This window comes from Scyliorhinus torazame, chromosome 10, assembly GCF_047496885.1.
Source record: "Scyliorhinus torazame isolate Kashiwa2021f chromosome 10, sScyTor2.1, whole genome shotgun sequence".
NCBI classification, from domain to species: Eukaryota; Metazoa; Chordata; class Chondrichthyes; order Carcharhiniformes; family Scyliorhinidae; genus Scyliorhinus; species Scyliorhinus torazame.
Genome location: NC_092716.1, coordinates 139075305 through 139095505, shown reverse-complemented (window position 1 = coordinate 139095505; position 20201 = coordinate 139075305). Strand labels below are relative to the sequence as shown.

Genomic DNA, 20201 nt, shown 5'->3' with positions numbered 1-20201 from the left:
TTGTACACCTCAATTAAGTCACCCCTCAGCCTTCTTTATTCTCAGGAAAATAACCCCAACCTATCCAATTTCTCCTCGTAGCCACACTTTTCGAGCCCTGCCAACATTCTTGTAAACCTCCTCTGCACTCTCTCCAGAGCAATAAAGTTCTTCCTGTAAAGTGGCAACCAGAACTGCACACAATATTCCAGTTGTGGCCTCGCCACATTATACAATTCTATCATTATATCTTTACTTTTATATTTTATACCTCTGCCAATGAAGGAGAACATTCCATATGCTTTCTTCACAACCTTGTCTACTTGATCTGCTGCCTTTAGGGACCTGTGTACCTGTAAGTCAAGATCTCTTACTTCATCTACCCCTCTTAGTATATCCCCATTTATTGTGTATTCCCTATAACTGTTTGACCTCGTTAAATGCATGACCTCACACTTTACAGTACTAAATTCCATCTGCCAATTTATCGCCCATTCCACCAATCCATCTGTATCATTCTGGCGATTATAGGTATCCTCTACACTGTCCATCACTTGGCCAATCATTGTGTCATCTGCAAATTTCCCAGTTGTGCTCCCACGTTCCCGTCCAAATCATTAATATATAATACAACTAGTAAGGGTCCCAACACTGAGCCCTGGAACACCACTTGAAACAACTTTCCAATTGCAAGGGCAATTTGTTTCCTGTTTTGAAGCCCACATTTTATCCAGTTTGTCACATTGCCCCATATCCCATGGGCTTTCATTTTCTTGTCATGTGGGACGTTGTCAAATGCCTTGTTAAAATCCATGCATACCACATCCACTGCACGACCTTCATCAACCCTTCTTGTCACTTACCCAAAGATTTCAATCAAATTTGTAAGCAAGACTTTCCTTTTACAAATCCATGATGACTATCCCTGACTAGTCCATGCCTTTCTGTGTGACAGTTCATCCTATCTGTCAAGATTTCTTCTATTAATTTGCCCACCACTGACGACAGACTAACTGGCCTATAATTGTTCGGCATTTCCTTCTATCCTTTTTTAAACAATTGTAACACAATTGCATTTCTCCAGTCCTCCGGCTCCTCCCCTGTGCCTAGTGAGGATTGGAAAACCATCCTCAGAGCATCTGCTGTCTCTTCCCTGACTTCCTTTCGTAGCCTCTGAAACAATCCACCTGGCCCTGGCGACTTTCAACTTTCAAGGATTTCAATCCTTCAAGTACTTCCTCTCTCTTTATGATTATCCCATCCAATATCTCACAGCGTTCCTCCTGAACTACTATATCGGCATCATCCATTTCCTGTGTAAACACGGAGACAAAACATTCATTTAAAAACCTTCCCACAGCCTCTGCTCACACAAGTTCCCCTCTTCATCTCTGATAGATCCCACTTTTTCCTTAACTAACCTTTACCATTAATATATTGGTAAAACAGCTTTGGGTTTTCTTTAACTTTACTTGCTCCTCCGGTCACCAAAGAATCTGCAGCCCGGTGTCGGAGTGGGTGGCGGGAATATCCCCCCGCCCCCCCCCCCCCCCCACCCCCCCCCCCCCACCACCCCCCCCCACCCCCACCCCCCCCCCCACCCCCCCCACCCCCACCCCCCCCCACCCCCACCCCGGTGATTCTCTGACCCGGCGCGGGCTCGGAGAATCCCAGCTCATGGATTCTCTGGTGTCCTGAGCTTACTTTAACTCAAATACTTCTTGTGAAAATGTATGCAATGGTGGCTGCTTATCACTAAGATCAATTAACTGTCAGTAAATTGATTGTAAATTTCAAGCTCCTGACCTGCTCTCTTTTCTAAGATTGCTTGGCATTGCAACATATATGAAAACACATTTATGTAGATTACACCTGATTTTCTTACCTAATACTGTCAGACCAAAACTGGTCATGAAAAGATCAGGGGCGGGATTCTCCGCAATCGGCGCGATGTCCGCCGACCGGCGCCCAAAAACGGCGCGAATCAGTCTGGCATCGCGTCGCCCCAAAGGTACGGAAGTCTCCGCATCTTGAGGGGCCGAGCCCTAACCTTGAGGGGCTAGGCCCGCGCCGGACTGATTTCGGCCCCGCCAGCTGGCGGGAAAGGCCTTTAGTGCCCCGCCATCTGGCGCAAAACTGACTTTGCCGGGCGGCGCATGCGCGGGAGCTTCAGCGGCCGCTCACGGCATCCCCGCGCATGCGCAGTGGAGGGAGTCTCTTCCGCCTCCGCCATAGTGGAGACCGTGGCGAAGGCGGAAGGAAAAGAGTGCCCCCACGGCACAGGCCCGCCCGCGGATCTGTGGGCCCCGATCGCGGGCCAGGCCACCGTGGGGGCACCCCCCGGGGCCAGATCGCCCCGCGCCCCCCCCAGGAACCCGGAGCCTGCCCGCGCCGCCTTGTCCCGGCGGTAAGAGAGGTGGTTTGATTCTCGCCGGCGGGACTGGCATTCCAGCAGCGGGACTTTGGCCCATCCGGGCCGGAGAATCGCCGGGGGGGGGCCCGCCAACTGGCGCGGCGCGATTCCCGCCCTCGCCAAATCTCTGGTGCCGGAGAATTCGGCAACCGGCGGGGGCGGGATTCACGCCAGCCCCCGGCGATTCTCCGACCCGGCGGGGGGTCGGAGAATCCCGCCCCTGCATCTGTCAATTCTAATCTTTTATGTTCAGTCCAAAATGGATTTGTTTTGGACTTTAGGGCTTTAAAGAACGGCTTTATTATAATTCCTTACTTGCAAGTGTACGGGAATTATATTGAATTAGTAGTGGCATCATATGATGGATTCTGCAGCTACTTGAACCATTTTGCTACATTTTTCTGAGACAACTTAAACAGAAAACACCCCAGAAAATTTGATCTAACTACAAAACTATTGAAAGATGGTTAACAAAAAGATGGATATGATAAAAAGAGCATTGCAGTCATGAGAATATGAGCTTTGGAGAACATTACAGTGATGGTACTTTGATGTATTTATGGACAGAGCATAATATTACTGTCTACAAAGTTTTTGACATGTTGCAGAAATAAATATTTACAAGATCTTATTACCTTGGAGAGAATGTAATAGCAGTCTCCGTGAAATGTGTATTTCATGCCATCAAAAGTGGAGACATGTGATCCCCCCTCGAATGAACAGACACCTGGGCAAGGCAGATTTTTGCAGAGCCATTTACCTCCATTGCAGGCACTTAAATTGCAAGGAATACCAATTTAGTACATTCATTCAAAGCTAAATATAAGGTGCCATACAATTTTTTACAGGTGCAGAATTAATGTTGATTGTACCATTCTTCACATTCTGCTGAAATCAGAGTGCCTGGATTGTAATGTTTGCCGTTCATTGAACATTTGCACTCCTTCACACTAATGCACCCAGACCAGGAATAATCATCAAGCACCATTCCTGAAAAATATAAAGCATGTATGTAAAAATTCCACTCTGCTTCCAGTTATTTTGTATGGGAGGGAAGATAATTGAAAAGCTTTATGGGTCTTATATGCTTATCATGGTCATGGAAGCTGAGCAGTGAAACACTTCGATACTTCTCTCATGATTGAGTCTGGAGGATAGGTTACATTCAGGTTAAAGCTCCCTTCACACTTTACCAAAATATACCTTAACACCAACCTGGGGATGGTTTAGCACAGTGGGCTAAACAGCTGGCTTGTAATGCAGAACAAGGCAGCAGCGCGGGTTCAATTCCCGTACCGGACCTGAAAGGCGGTGTGGGGCAGCCTAAAAAGGGGGAGCACTCAGAGACCCCATAATGGGGTGTCCTCACTTGACAAGTGTGGGGTAATGCCCATGTGTGTGGGGGGGTGACATTACCCATGGGTGGGGAGTGTGGGACCTTCAAGCTCACTTAGAGATCGGGGCACCGTTTCAAAATGGCGACCTGATCTGAGGAGCCGGTCTCACCAGCAAATTCAGCTCCCCAGTGATTGAAAAACCTTTAAGTGTGAGCTAGACTGGAGAGAAACTCCCCAAGGCCCCCAAAAATGATGAAGGGTGCGATTTAACTGAAAAGTTTCTTTGTGTGGTAGCGAGTGGGCGGAAAGGGTCAAAACAAAGTTCCCCGATGGGAGCCACCCCATGTGCGGCTACCTTCTACATGTTAATAAAACTAATAAAACACTGTACCTCACCGGTTACATTTTTGAAATAATTAGAAGGCGCACTTTTGTCATCAGTGTCAGATGAAGCAAATTGTTGCTGGGCAATGGGACTGATGGGTTTTTATAAATGGGAATTGTTTTATGCCGAGGGATGTGATGAATGGTGTACCACTTCAACAGCTCAATGTTTGTAAATGGCATCAAAATAGCAGTAATGGTTAATATAGTGGGAGATGGAAACAAACTAAAGGGAGACTTTGACTATGGAAGTGGGAGACAACCATGGTATAGGGAGTAACATATTGGCATGGATAGAAGTTTGGCTAGCTAACAGGAAATAGGGTTGGCGACGTGATCTAATCCTTTAAGATCCTGAGGGGTATTGATCAGGTGATAGTTAGATCTCCTCAATATGTAAATATTCACTGCTCCATACAATGGAGATTACAAATGATAACCCCCTAAAAGTCAGAAATATTAAATAAGGCGTCTAAGTGTGAGCCAATTTGGACAGTTAGTACCAGAAGCTAACCAGCTGAAAGCTCAATAATCAAATCAGGTCCACCACATTTTTCTGAATTTAGCACACATAACTGCCAAGGGTGTGTAGTTTATACATGCACAAAGATGATTTGTTTCTTCCACCCATAAAAAGTTTTAGAAATCAAATCAATCATCAAATAAATTATCTGACTGTTGATTTGAGTATTCTTTTTCCACACATTGCTCACATTACCATTCAATAACAGAGCAGATTCTGATTTTGCTGCAGGATTCTTTGTGACAGAGGTGGCAGGTGAGTTACAGGTAGTTGCTTGAAGAGGTTATGGCACAATTGCTTACCTGGTGGGCAGAAGCAACCATCCATATAGTGCTCCTCACACAAGCTACTTGTATCAAGGTGAGAACAACTATTCATACAGGGAGAACCACTTTCTTTGTAGATCATATTTGTAGGACATTTCTTTGCTGTAAAATAGCACACATAATACGGTTAGATGGTCAAACTGATATCTACTCTGGCATAATTCCTGTAAAATGAATACAGCTATGATCTTAAGAAGCCAGAATTTTCCAATAACCTAAAATAAAAGCAAAATACTGCAGATGCAGTAAATCTGAAATAAAAACAGAAAATGCTGGAAAAACCCAGTAGGTATGGCAGCATCTGTGGAGAGAGAAACAGAGTTAACGATGGACTCGAAACATGAACTATTTCTCTTTCCACAGCTACTGCCACACCTGCTGAGTTTCCCCAGCATTATATGTTTTTATTTTTTACAGTAACCTACTTGGTATGTAACTTTGGAGAGAATATTCCCCCCATTTTATGCAAACACCGATACTTCCTTTGATGGCCTTCTAAAAATTCCAGTTTTGCTGCTGGAATGAATAGTGCTCATCAAGGCTTCGTCTATGGTGGGTATTAGCAGTGGCAGGTGTCTCGGACTGGATTAATAGTCAAGCACAGCAGTCAGGACTTTAATCTAGTATGATAACTCTGATCTGGAGACACAAGGTCCTGTGCAGTGCATTAGAGAAAATATTCTGTTAAGCATGTTAGTTTCCGCTTGCGTAGCCGGATATTGCCAAAGATTTCCTCCGGAGCACACCTGCTGCAGACCTGCCACCTTGTAAGATTTATCACCAATATGCAGTAGGGGTCAGGATGATAAGGGGTAGCTGCTGGTTTCTCAGGCTTGCATCAGTAAGTCTGACCTGGGTAATTGAGACCCCTATTGTTGATGGCGATTAGCAGCTGAAATCTCCTGCTAAGACATCATGATTCTGTGAGTTGAATTGTGCATGGAGTGAAGGGGTAGGATGCAATTTGGAGGTACAGGTGACAAAAGGTAACATGAACTTCGGTAACTTAACTGCAATTCCTCATCATGCCTTTAGGATCCAGTCTATCCTCTGGTTATCATAGGCCACAGTAAAATCTCGTCGAGGCACCCCCTCACTGAGCTAACAGCAAGCAATACAACAATAAAAGCAAAATAATGCTGATGCTGAAAATCTAAAATAAAACAGAAATTCTGGGAAAATTCAGCAGATCGGGCAGCGTTTGTGGAGAGAGAAACAGAGTTAATGGGCAGGATTCTCCGACCCCCTGCCGGGTCGGAGAATCTCCGGGGGGCGGCGCGAATCCCGTCCCGCCACCCAGACGCCAGCTGCCGTATTCTCCGGCACCATTTTTCGGGCGGGGCGGGATTCACACCACGCTGGTCGGGGGTCATTGGCAGTGGCCCCCCCTGGCAATTCTCCGGGCCCCGATAGGCCGAGCGTCCGTTTTTGGCCAGTCCCGCCGGCGTGAATCACTCACCTCTGACACCGGCGGGACCTGGCAGGTAAGTCGGCGGGTGCAGTCCTTGGGGGGGCACGGAGGGATCCGACCCTGGGGGGAGACCCCATGGTGGTCTGGCCCGCGATTGGGGCCCACCGATCTGCGGGCGGGCCTGTTCCATGGGGGAGATTATTCCTTCCGCACCGGCCCCTGCAGGGCTCCGCCATGGCCGGCGCAAAGAGAACATGCGCTAAAATATGCCGGCCGATCTGCGCATGCGCGGAACCACGCCGGCAATTCTGCGCATGCGCGAGATCACGCCGGTCCTACAGCACCGGCTGGAGCAGCGTCAACCCCTTCAGCATCCACCTAGCCCCCGAGACAAGGTGAGGAATGAGGGCCTGTTGACACCGGAGTCGTTGGCGCCGGTTTTTCCGCCGGCGTAGGGACTTAGTCCCTGGAAGGGAGAATCCCGGCCAATGTTTTGAAGCTGTGTTAAAGAGAGGGAGAACTTTGATGAATTTTATTTGAGAGAGGGTGGAGGAGCTGGGGCAGAGTCAAAGGTCAGTGATAGGTGGGAACGAGAAGAGATTTGAAAAAAAATATTATTTGGCCCATAATATCATTTTCAAATCTGCCCTAGTTGCCACCTAGCACTAATTTCCCTCTTCTCAAAATCAAATCATGTAAAAATCCCAAATTAGACCTTAACAGAATTATCCTGAAGGCTCCTATAATCAAAATAACCTCTCACCTACACTTGCGTTTACACTAAGAGTTGTTGTAATATGGAATGCACAGCCTGAAAGGGTGATGGAAGCAAATTCAATTGTAACATTCAAATGAGAAGCGGTAAACACTTGGGGATTAATTTTTCACCCTTCAGGTGCATGTACTCAGCAGGCCCGTAAGCGGATGTAAAAGGCGCTTCCGCTGCGTCATGGCATGACTGCCAGGGGGGTGAAGAGGGCGGACGCTGAGAAAAGAGAGGGTGCAGACTGGTACTTCTACTATGCTCCCTCAGGGGAACAGCTGCCGCGAAGCTGTCTCAGCAAGCTGCAGACCTGTACAATATAAATAGGGACGGAAAGCTATACAAAAAGTGTCTTGGGGAGACATCAGTCCCTGGAAATCTTTTAAAATTCTATTTCAGCTCTGATATTTCACGCACCCTGAATCAAAGTTGAAGCTAAAGCGTAAAAGCCGCCTGACCAATCAACCCGCCCGCCAAGTCTAAATGTAGACAGGCCGTATAAAATTGCGTTCCATTGGCCCCTTAGCGGGCTAAATTGCCGACTTGATTGTTGGCGGTCCCTTTTCCAACTCTCATGTGTGTCACCCGACTAAATATCGCTTGAATGTATAATGATATCAAGGCACACGCCTGACATGTTCTCAAGTGATTTCACATGCTTTCAGGTCGAGCACGTGCCCACCCGTGCAAAGTAAAATTCTGGCCTTGGAGGGGAAAATAAATATGCTCAGCTGTCGAGAAAGAGCAGGGGAGAGGAACTAATTAAATGTATGGTGGCCAAATGTTGTCTGATTCTGTGATTTTTTAAAGTGACAGATTGGAAATTAAGGTTGAAGCTGCATGCACAACTGGGTGCATTTTCTAATAACAGAGTGCGAGTGGTTATGTAAAGATAGTTAAAAGGCAGGATTCTCCATTGCCCAACACTGATATCGGAATTGGCGATGGGGCGAAGAATCGGTGTTTACGACCGAATCGGAGGCGGCGCTGTTTTCGGATGCTCTGCTCCCTCCAAAGCGGTATCATCGAGGAATACGCCGCATGCCATTGGGACAGCCTCAGGACATTACCTGAAGGCCCTCCCCCAAATGCTCCTCCCCCGATGGGCCAAGTTCACGATGGCGTGGGACACGTGCGCGCTCAGGTTTCGTGAACCTGGCGTGGTAGCTGCGGACTCTGTCCAGCGCCGCCACAGTCGGGCGGGAGCCGTGCTGCTGGCTGGGGTGGCTTTGGTGAGGGCTGGGGGGACTGGTGGGGGGTGGCCCGGGGGTGGCGAGGGGGTGTCCAGAAGGGCACTATCTGGCAGGTCGGGTCCGCACGCGGACGGCGCCATGTTGTACGGAACGACAACTGCAGGTTGTCGTCTTGCGCATGTGCAGCCATGGACCCGGCAAGTCTCCAGGCTTTTATATCGGGATGGCGGTGCATTTTACATGGCGTGGCTGCTCACCCCTCACAGGTCGGAGCTTCGGTGCAGACACTTCCTCCAGACATCGTCTCAAAATCGGATAATCCGAGGTATTCCTCAGTTAAAACTATTGCAGTCTATATTCTTCAGTTTCTGATTTTTGTGGAAAATCTGTAATGCGTATAAAGGATTGTTTGCTTGTTCAATCTGTATTAAAATGTGCTTCTGTGCCAGCTGAAGTTTTCTGAAATATATTTGACTTACTCCATGTCTGTCTCTGTCTTTTCCTACATCTCTTTCATTCTGTCTCACATTTGGGTACGTCCTAGCCATTTAAGTGGGATTTAGTACAAAGTTCTTGAAATAAGCTGCTGGTATTCCAACGATAACTAATGGGCAGGATTCTCCATCGACCGAAGCCGGAACTACGAAACGCGATTGGGCGGACAATCGATTCCGACGGCAAAATCATGGCGGGCATCGATGTCACATCTAATCGCAATTCTCCGTCGCCTCGACAGCGGCATTGCAGAATGCATGTACATTAAACACCATTTGCATATCATTAATGGCCCAACCCGGTATTTTCCGGGGCCTCCGCGATTCCCTACCTCCGATGGCCCAAGTTCCCAACGGCGAGTTTCACTTGTGCTTTTAAAAATCGCGAAACCGGCGCCGTGCCTGCTGAGGGAGGGAGAGGGGGGAGTAGCAGGGGTGAGCAGGAGGTGGGTTGTGGGATTGAAGTGGACGGGCATGCAGCACCATTGCCGCAGCCTGCGAGGCAGCCATGCAGCTTTGCACGCCACTGACTTCCCCACTGTGAACTTAGGGCCACAGGTAATATGAGTGTCCCCCCCAAGGAACTCCCCGAGGTACCCTCTGCGCCAGCCGATCCATCAGCGGAATGGGCACGCTCCAGCACAACCAATGCAACCTTGTTGGCTGGGATGAGTGTGTGTGGGGATTGTAATGTGCATATATGGCTGCAACTTGTCAGCCTCCTGAGTGCTAATCACGGACCCAGCCAATCCAATAACATTTTTCATTTGAATCGATTATGTTCCACGTGGCGCCGGTACTAGCCCTTCCACAGTCACTGAATGGCTCCAGTTTGGGCGCGAGTTTTGCTGTCATGATAGTCGTCGATTCCTCCCCCGGTGTCAATTTAGGGCTGTATTCTCCGATTCTGCGGCGATGTCCGCAGGATCCGTCTGGGCTTACGACCAAAATGTCATCGCCGCCCAGCACCGGTGCTCCGCCCGATGGGGGCTAGCAGCCACACTACGTAAAGCTTTACCTGCCGAAATGGACGCAGAATTGCCAGGTCCATTGCCGCGCATGCGCATGTGCACGGTGGCGGCCTTGCCAAAAACTGCCCCACTGTAAACCCCCTAGCCACCCCCGGACCACCCCCCACCAGTCCCCCCCAGCCCCCGCCAAAGCCTCCACTACCAGCGGAACTGCTCCCCCCCACCCCGACTTTGGCACCGCTGGACACAGTCCGCAGCTGCCACGCGAGGTCCCCGAAAGGTGAGAGGAGATGCACCTCACGCCATCGGGGACTCGGCCCATTGGATCTGGAGCATCTGGGAAGGGCCTCAGTATCTGCCGGGGATAGCGCGGCCAGATTGGTGGCCTGGGCATCATAGCCCTGCTTTTGACGGTCTCTGAGATGCTGCATCTTCTCCAGCACCGGGAGGTGATCCAGGTTACCAGGTGTATGGCTGGAAGCATCGTCCGCAGGTCCCTGTTCATCAGGAGTTGAGCCGGTGACATGCCAGTGGACAATGGAGTCGCCCTGTACGCGAGCAGTGCAAGGTGTATGTCGGAAGCAGAGTCCTCGGCCTTGCAGATGAGCTGTTTCACAATTTGCAACCCTTTCTCGACTTTTCCATTGGACTGCGGATAGTGCGGACTGGAGGTGACATGCTGGAAATTGTATGACCTGGCAAACGTGGACCATTCTTGACTGTTAAAGCACGGGCCATTGTCGCTCATGATGGTGATTGGGATGTCATGCCTTAAGAACATCTCCTTACAGGCTTTGATGACGGTCTGAGAGGTGAAGTCCAGGAGCTTCAGCGCCTCAGGGCATTTCGAGAAATAGCCGATGATCAATACGTAGTCACGACCATTCGCATGAAAGAGGTCGATGCCAACCTTGGACCACAGAGAGATCACTATGTCATGCTGTTGGAGCGTCTCCTTACTCTGCGCTGGCTGGAACTGCTGATAGGTAGCACAGTTCAGGACCATGTTCGTGATGTCCTGGCTGATGCCGGGCCAGGAGACAGCTTGCCAGGCTCTGCGTCTGCACTTCTCGACGCCCAGGTGTCCCTCGTGTATCTGGCGCAGCACCAAGCTCTGGAGACTGAGCGGAATGACAAACCTGTCCAGCTTGAGGAGGATACCATCAATCACCGTCAGGTCATCCTTCACATTGTAAAATTGTGGGCACTGCCCTTTCTGCCAGCCATTGGTGAGGTTGTGGATGACGCGCTGCAAGAGGGGGTCTTTGGCTGTCTCATCACGGATGAGAACTACTTTCTCATCTGTCGCCGGGAGAGTGCTAGCACACAGCTGCATCTGCGATTCGATGTGCTGGATGATCTCCAGCGGCTCACTGGGCGAGGTGAAGGAGCGGGATAATGCATCAGCCATGATGAGCTCCTTGCCAGGTTGAAGTTGAAGTCATACCTCATAAGTTTTAGCAGGATTCTCTGCAACCGAAGCGTCATGTCGTTCAGGTCCTTGTGGGTGATGTGGACCAGAGGCCTATGAACCGTATTGACAGTGAATGTCGGTAGGCCGTAGACATAATCATGAAATTTGAGGATGCCGGTGAGAAGACCCAAGCACTCCTACTCAATCTGAGCATATCTGGTTTCAGTGGGCGTCATCGCCCTTGATGCGTAGGCTACTGGTGCCCAGGATGATGTGTCATCTCGTTGAAGCAACATCGCACCAATGCCATCGTGGCTCGCATCTGTGGATATCTTTGTCTCCCGGTCCGGGTCGAAGAATGCCAGGACTGGTGCAGTGGTGAGCTTGGCTTTCAGCTCCAGCCACTCTGTCTGGTGGGCCGCCTTCCACTCAAAGGCAGTTGATTTTTTCACCAGGTTGCGTAGGGCCGTGGTGTGTGTGACCATGTTTGGAATGAACTTGCCCAGACAATTGACCATACCCAATAACGGCAGCACCGCCTTTTTGTCCTCAGGGACCTTCATCGCCTTGATGGCCTTGATTTTGTCTGTGTCCGGGCGCACACCATGCTGTGAGATCTGGCCGCCTAGGAACTTGAGCGTCGATGTGCCAAAACAACATTTGGACCTGTTTAATTTTAGGCCATTGGCATGTACACGGCGGAATACCTTCTGGAGACGGGACACATGTTCTTCAGGGGTCGTGGTCTATATGATCATGTCGTCCACGTACACACGATCCCCTTCAATGACTTCCATCATCTGCTCCATGATGCGATGGAATATCTCCGATGCCGAGATGATGCCAAATGGCATGCGATTGTCGTAGTATCTGCCAAAAGGCATGTTGAAGGTGCAGAGCCTTCTGCTGGACTCTTCCAGCTGGATTTGCCAAAATCCCTGTGATGCATACAATTTGGTAAAGAAGCGTGCGTGTGCCATCTCACTCGTGAGTTCCTCCCGCTTCGGGATGGGGTAGTGTTCCCGCATGATATTCTTAATGAGATCCTTGTGATCAATGCAGATGCACAGGTCCCCCGAAGGCTTCTTTACGTACACCATCGAGCTGACCCAGTCAGTCGGTTCGGTGATCTTGGATATGATGCCTTTTTGCTGAATATCCTTGAGCTGGGCCTTCAGGCGCTCTCTCAGTGGAGCAGGGACACGTCGTGGTGCGTGGACCACTGGCTTGGCATCAGGTCGTAGCAGAATCTTGTATCGATACGGCAGTGTGCACATCCCGTTGAACACATCTGGATACTGGGCGAGGATGTCATCGATGCCGGCCTGAAGATCCACATGGGAGGATGTCATGGTGTGAACCCTTTGAATGAGGTTCAGCTGCTTGCAGGCGTGCGCACCTAGCAGGGATGCCCTGTCCGGCTTAACAATTTCAAAGCGTAACCATGCTCGTGTGTGTCAGTTGGATACGTGCAGATGGCAGGACCCCAGTGCCGTGATGGCATTCCCGTTTTAATCCAGGAGCTTGCAGGCAGCTGGAAGGTCCATGGGGGGTTTCTTAATTCGTCTGAAGTCTGCCTGTGAGAGGAGGTTGGCAGAGGCACCTGTGTCCAGTTTGAACTGGATGGGGCAGTGGTTGACCTTCATCACTGCTCGCCATTCGCCCTCGGAATCCACAGCTTGGATTGATTGGACTAGCGATGAGTCTGGTGTGGCATATTCACACGTTGTAATAACGCCCACACAGTAGGCATTGTCCAGGCATTCATCATCTGGATCTGTTGCACTGCCGGGATCAGAATCCTGTCGGTGTTGTTGCACACTCCGGATGCGCCGTCGTCGGAATTGGGAGCGCTGGCTCCTGACTGGTGGTACAGATCTGCACAGGGTTGCATAGTGACCTGGCTTCCCGCATTTTAAACAGCGTCTGCCTCTTGCAGGGCAGTGTTTCTTTAAATGGGCGGTGCCACAGTTCAAACACGTCATGACGTCGGCGTCCTGACGCTCCGTGCGTCGTTGTACATGCGCAGTGCGGTTCTCAGACGTCTGCACTTGCACAGTGCGGGTTTTGGGCGCTTCTTTATCCCGTTCGCATCGTGCATGCATCGGGCCCTGGGAAGAGAGCGCAAAATGGCCGCTTTCATCAATGTTGAGGCGCTGCATCCGGGAGATGGCCTGCACACTCTCCACCTCGTGGGAGGCTAGTTTATCATTTTCTGCCGTTTTGTACTGGGAATAGTGATTTTCAGCGTGCTCATGCACTGTACATGTTTCAATCGCGACTGGCAGGGTCATATGCTTGATATTCAGTAACTGCTCTCTCAGAGGATCAGAGTGAACTCCAAAAACGATCTGATCTCAGATCATGGAGTCAGTGATATCACCGAAGTTGCAGGATTGCGCTAGCAGTCTAAGGTTAGTTAAATATGAGTTGAAGGATTCATCTTTACCTTGCAATCGCTGCTTGAATATGTAGCGCTCGAAGATTTTGTTGGTGTCCACCTCACAGTGGCTGTCAAACTTGTCCAGGATGGTCTGAAACTTTGTCTTGTCCTGGTCTTCAGCGAAGTGAAAGGAGTTGAATATTTCCAAGGCGTGATAACCCGCTGTGGTGAGGAGAAGAGCTATCTTCCGTGCATCAGATGCACCATTGAGGTCTGATGCTTCAACGTAAAGCTGAAATTTCTGCTTGAATGTCCGCCAGTTGGCACTGAGATTGCTGGAGGTCCTGAGTTGGCGAGGAGTCGGAATCTTTTCCATTGTGCCGGTATACATTCGCTGGTCATCACAGATCTTGCTGAGTTGAACTAACCAGATTGAACAGACTCCTGGTATCATGTTGTGTTATGTAATTTGGAATAACACAAGTTGCCACTTGATGCAGTTTTGAGTAAAAGATGCTCTAGACTTTGAAGTGAGTTCAATGTGTTTTATTGAACTATTAGCACAGTTCTCAATGAGTCCGACTCTCTGCTAATCTAAATGCAGTAACTCAGTCCAACTGAACCAGCCTTGCTCTAAGCCACCTGCTGGGGTGTGATGCTGAGGATACACCCTGTCTCACTCTGTAGATGTTGGTCTGTGGAAAGAGATGGGGTGTGAATGCCTCATCCCTTTTATAGTGAGATACCAGCCCTGAGTGTCCTAACTGCTCATTGGTCGTGTCCTATTCTATGTGTTCATTAGCTGCATGTTTGCCTATCATGACATCTTCTATCTCCATAAACAACTAATTTCATATCCCCAGTGGGGATGGAAACATAGATCCGAGCGCCAGAATCTTGATCCCTTTGAGCATCAATCCCCATTAGGATACCTTCATGAAACTCTATATACTATTTTTGCTTGCTTCAATTTCTCTGTTGCAGGATATGCATTCTTACTCCTAACTTTTTAATACTTAATTTTCACCTCCGTTCTTTGCCACAATGAACATCAACATGATATTATACTTACGGCAAAATTTTTCTGTCCTCCAGTTTTCTGGTTTCCCTCCAGCATGAGAGCATTGCCTGGAATATTCAGAAGCTGTGCTGCACAGGCAGAATGAGTCCAAGACTTTGCTACAGGTGCACATGTCCTGCATGCAGGCCTGTATGTAATTTTCAGTATTTAAGCGGGATTTGCAATCTGCAAATGCACTTCTTGAGAGGAGATTTTCGCAGGCCTCTCTCTGAAAAACATGAGTGTAATATACAGAACTCTAATGTCTGAAAAATACAGCAGTACCATTAAAAATATGCGTATGTTTGTGTGAGTGATTGAATATTCATATGAGTTTCTGAATTGGTGAGTATTCATGAATGTGTGAAAGCACGTGAATAAGTGTGGATTTGCTTGTTCCCACCCTTTTGTACATACTCACAGGAGAACTTTAGTTACAGTAATCCTTCAGATATCATAGAGTTATAGTCTTCCTAAATGCAAGGTGATTTCTGCTTACTCTTACTGTCCTAAAGGCATTCTTTCAGGATAAGGGTACAGTTGTGAAGGTGCCATCAGCTTTCATCATGTAGAAGCAGAGATGGTGAATATTCAGCTTTAAAAGGCATCTCAATTCAACCTATTATTGTCTTGCCCAACATTTACACACAGATATGCAATTTTCTGTAAATTAAATTGTTGCCATATTTACATTGAAATAACTCCAGCAAAAATGGGATGAACTTCAAGGACTTTGTGAACCTTAGATGCAGACTTCAATGCCCTCAGACAAATCAGCGAAACTTACATATTGTTCACATAAAGCGTTGGTTTCAATCCCGTGCTCATTTACATCTTCACATCTCTCATTAGGCTGATGGATTTTTTGAAGGTTTCCAAAATGAATGGGTGACATTTTCCGCCCTACAATTTATGAAAAGACAACGTTTTATAGTTTAAAACTATTTCGTTTAGCAAGGTTTAAAGAGGTTCAAGAGTTCTTGACTTACCATCCAAAATGAATTCATTGTATAAAGGAAGGCCATTATAATCTCCACAAAGCCCACATGTCTTATTTTGAAATTTCACATCAAGTTCCACCTAAAATATGGAATAATAAACTGATTGACATTTGGCTAATAGTTAATTTCATGAGAGAGCCTTAGGGTTTTCAGTACAAATAATTATAATCTTAAACTGCCTTCTGGACCAGGAGCAAATGCCTCAGACATGGCTTGCAACTCTGAGACAGCATTTAGAAATATAGGGCAGAATATTGCAGCTACCAACACGTTTGCAGGCAGGGGTGGTCCCATAAAATTCCCCTGATGGCGTTCCCATTGTCTACTTAGCTGTCCCCTGATCTGTCTACAATTGAGGTTCTCAGTGGGCCTCAGTGAGCAGCACATGTAACTGTAAATAAAAATATTGCCACAGTCCAAGAGGTCAATAGGCTGCTCTCCTCTTTGGGAAAGAACTGACTGATGATGATTTAACCCAAGGATCACCACACCTCAGGAAAGGGGCAAGCTTGAGAAGGTGGGGCCTTCATGAATAACCTCAGCCAGTACAGGAATTAAACCCAGACTGTTGGTGTCACTCTGCATCACGAATCAGCCATCCAGCCAAATGAGCTAAATCGATCCACTGCAACACATATACCAGTAGTATGATAAAGTCTCAATTGTAGATCTGTGTTGAACTTCTGTGTCTGCTTTTAGCTTCATTTGTATTAGTCTAGAAAACGTCTTCCTCGTGTGCCTCCATTTTAATAGGGTTTCTATTTTTACCTACTGTCCGCCGGGTCGGAGAATGGCTGTTGGCCGCCGTGAATCCCGCCCCCGCCCCCGCCGAAGTCTCCGGTACCGGAGATTGGGCGGGGGCGGGAATCGGGCCGCGCCGGTTGGCGGGACCCCCTGCTGGATTCTCCGGCCCGGATGGGCCGAAGTCCCGCCCAGAAATTGCCTGTCCCGCCGGCGTAAATCAAACCTGGTATTTACCGGCGGGACCAGGCGGCGTGGGCGGGCTCCGGGGTCCTGGGGGGGGGGGGGCGCGGGGCGATCTGACCCCGGGGGGTGCCCCCATGGTGGCCTGGCCCGCGATCGGGGCCCACCGATCCGTGGGCGGGCCTGTGCCGTGGGGGCACTCTTTCCCTTCCACCTCCGCCACGGCCTCCACCATGGCGGAGGCGGAAGAGACTCTCCCCACTGCGCATGCGCGGGAAACTGACAGCGGCCGCTGATGCTCCCGCGCATGCGCCGCATTTCCGCGCCAGCTGGCGGGGCAACAAACGCCATTTCCGCCAGCTGGCGGGGCGGAAATCCCTCCAGCGTCGGCCTAGCCCCTCAATGTTGGAGCTAGGCCGCCAAAGATGCGGAGCATTCCGCACCTTTGGGCCGGCGCGATGCCCGTCTGATTGGCGCCGTCTTTGGCGCCAGCCGGCGGACATCGCGCCATTGGGGGAAAATTTCGCCCATGATCTCTCGCCTCAACTCCGTCTCTCCTCCACCCATGATCTCTTCACACCCATCTCCTCCCGCCCACAATGAACTTTCTCCTTCTCCCTCAAAATCTCGTCATTCCGAGTTTTCTTCGCTGGCCCACAATCTTTCCACCTCCCTACAACCTCTCTGTTAACCCCAAAATCCACAATATCTCCTCTCCTCGCCAACTCCAACACTTCTCGACCTACCTGCTCTATTGCTATGGCCTTGGGCCACAGGCTTTCCTGAATGAGAGACAGGCAGCCTGGTTAGCAGGAAACCTGGAGAACTAATTTAACCATGCCCTGAAGGTAAAACTCCACAGTGCTCTGAGAAACCCATACTTCTGGGTTTCTGACCATAACTCTCCTGCCCACTCCGAATCTGTGCGTTAGTAAATAGCAGAGCAATTGTCGATACAGCTATTGTCCACATCAAATAATTATAATTATAAATCTCTACAGCCTGTATTGCCTTTTAAAACAACATTGTTACTCTGTCTCCTTCCTTATAATTGTCTAGCTTGCAACCAGCTTTGTATTAAATATATTAAATCTATACTTCCTACAAAATCATAGAATCCTTACAGTACAGAAGGAGTACCCTATAGTTGAACTCTGCATTGCAATACATGTATTTCTGTTTTGCTTATTTTAACACTAATTTTTCTGTGAATATTTTGTCCGGGCTACACCCTACTTTCACTTCCTTCTTTTCCCCATTTATATTTATTTCATTTAATTTTATTCCTCTACTCTCCGTATCCCTGTTGCTAAATTGTTTGATGATGCCTGCTAATTAATGTTAATGTTTGCAAAGTGCAGCCAGCATTACCCGCATTGTTGAATGGCTGCACAGTTCAGTGAGAGGCCCAAAAATCATGAGCCAGTTAAAACTTACCAGCACTTTGACAGCCTGCACCTCATGAAGAGGAGGTGCGTTGTGGCTGGAGCAGCCGCTGCAATTATTTCTTATGTGGATAGCAGATTCCAAGATCTCTCAAATTGCACTGGAGGATTTTGTCAGAAAACAACAGAAGAAATGGGCTCCATCGACAAGGGACCGAGAGGCCCCTCCAGACAAACTCTCTGAAGATAGTGGATGCAATATCTATCGTAAAATGTTTTGAATTGAAGATTAAGTGGAATGACTTTAGAAATGAAGTCTCTCCTCCATTTTGTATTTCCCCAACACTGTCCCCCATCTGGCCAACTGTAACTTGTTTGACTTTCATAACGTGCTGACCTTGTTCTGCCATTGACACATTCTGTTACCTTACCTTTATGCCGTTATTAACACCTTCTTTAACACTACCATTAACAGTACTTTTGTCTTGTGTCCACGACATGTTTGTCAATCTCTCCTGAGCTCCCACCGATCCCTGATCTATTTCGCTCCATCTTCTCCACTCCTCTCTCCAACTATATAATCCTAATCATGACAGGCAGCATGGTGGTACAGTGGTTAGCACTGCTGTTTCACAGCACCAACGATCCGTGTTCAGGATGTGCAAGTTAGATTATGGGGTTACGGGGATTGGGCGGGATGGACACAGAAGTGGATATTGGTAGAGTGCTCTTTCGAAGGTTCGTGCTGACTTGATGGGCTGAATGCACCCCTTATGCATGTAGGGAGTCTATGATTATATGATTTCTGCTTCTCTTCAGCTCTGAAGAAGAGCCACATGGACTCGAAAGGTTAATTCTGTTTCTCTCTCCACAGATACTGCCAGAAATGCTGAGCCTTTACAGCACTTTTTATTTTTATTACAGATTTCCAGCAATATTTTCCTTTTGTATAACTATGGCACACCCATAGATGGTGATGATAATGTCTGGGACATTGACTAAGGTATGATTCTGTGAATATGACTAAGATATGATTCTGTGAATATGACTATGTCAGATTGTTGCTTGACAAGTTTGTGGGGCAACTTTCCCAATTTTGGTACAAGCCAGTGAACAGTACTGAGTGCTCCATTGTAATTTCCAGTGCCTAAGTTGATTCAAGGTGTCCTGTTTTTATTCCTTTTTGACTTTTCTATAGCAGTTTTGTACAACTGAGTGGTTTGCTGGGCCATTTCAGAGTGCCAACCACATTTCTGTGAGTCTGAAGATCCATGTAGTCCAGATCAGGTAAGCTATGTAATCTTCCCTAAATGAAATGAAAATGGCTTATTGTCACAAGTAGGCTTCAATGAAGTTACTGTGAAAAGCCCCTAGTCGCCACATTCCGGCGCCTGTTCAGGGAGGCTGTTACGGGAATTGAACCGTGCTGCTGGCCTGCCTTGGTCTGCTTTCAAAGCCAGCGATTTAGCCCTGTGCTAAGGACCTTAGTGAACCAGGTGGGTTTGATTTTACAACTGATGATGGTTTCCTGGCACCATTCCAGATTTAAAAAAAAAAATCAGTTGAATTAGTTGCAATTAAATTTCACTAGCTGCCGTGGTAATTAAGGGATAATGTTTGCTGGAGCATTGATCTGCAAACTGACAATCAATATCATACATTGACTGACGTCATGACTTTCCTGCTGTGCACATTTCTGGTGGACACTCACTGCACTCACACAAACACCTTCACCAACATGGCATCTGGTGTGAGTCTACATGCATGACATTTTGGACCTCGGAGTCTACACATAGAACCTAAAAAATGGGTGTTACACAACTGAACTTTGCACCTCCTATGTACTTTGCAGATAATAACACACTTGATACAAATGTGATGAATGGAGGATGTTGGGAATGGTGGTTTCTAAATATTGGGACAATTTAAGGGTTAAAAGCCTGGGGTTATAGTGGTGATGTTTTTAAAAAGGATTTTGTTTTGTAAAGGCCTGGGAGCTTTAATGAGGCAGAAGGTGAAACTGACCAAAGGAATGTGGTTTTTCAGGCTGGACTCATGCGCTGTGGTTTGACTGGGGTAAGCCCCTGGGGAGTTAATGTACTTTCAATCTGCAGAGAGTAATTTGTTTTTCATTTTGGGGAGATAATGTGAATTGCTGGTTGGAGGCAAGGAGTGTAGATACAGGGCAGCATGTGACACAGTGATTAGCACTGAGACTGCGGCGCTGAGGACCTGGGTTC

General features: G+C 48.2%; 1 protein-coding gene across 1 annotated transcript in view; it reads right to left on the bottom strand.

Annotated features, from left to right (window-relative positions):
- LOC140430256 (uncharacterized) overlaps positions 1-20201 on the bottom strand; it is a 99895-nt gene that overhangs the window by 64832 nt on the left and 14862 nt on the right. Inside the window, exons 3-8 of the mRNA XM_072517682.1 lie at positions 15641-15731; positions 15439-15554; positions 14664-14880; positions 4939-5064; positions 3265-3382; positions 3028-3166 (exon numbers count right to left, since the gene is read on the bottom strand). Coding sequence (XP_072373783.1) covers positions 3028-3166; positions 3265-3382; positions 4939-5064; positions 14664-14880; positions 15439-15554; positions 15641-15731 — 807 coding nt within the window. The remainder of the gene's footprint in view (positions 1-3027; positions 3167-3264; positions 3383-4938; positions 5065-14663; positions 14881-15438; positions 15555-15640; positions 15732-20201) is intronic.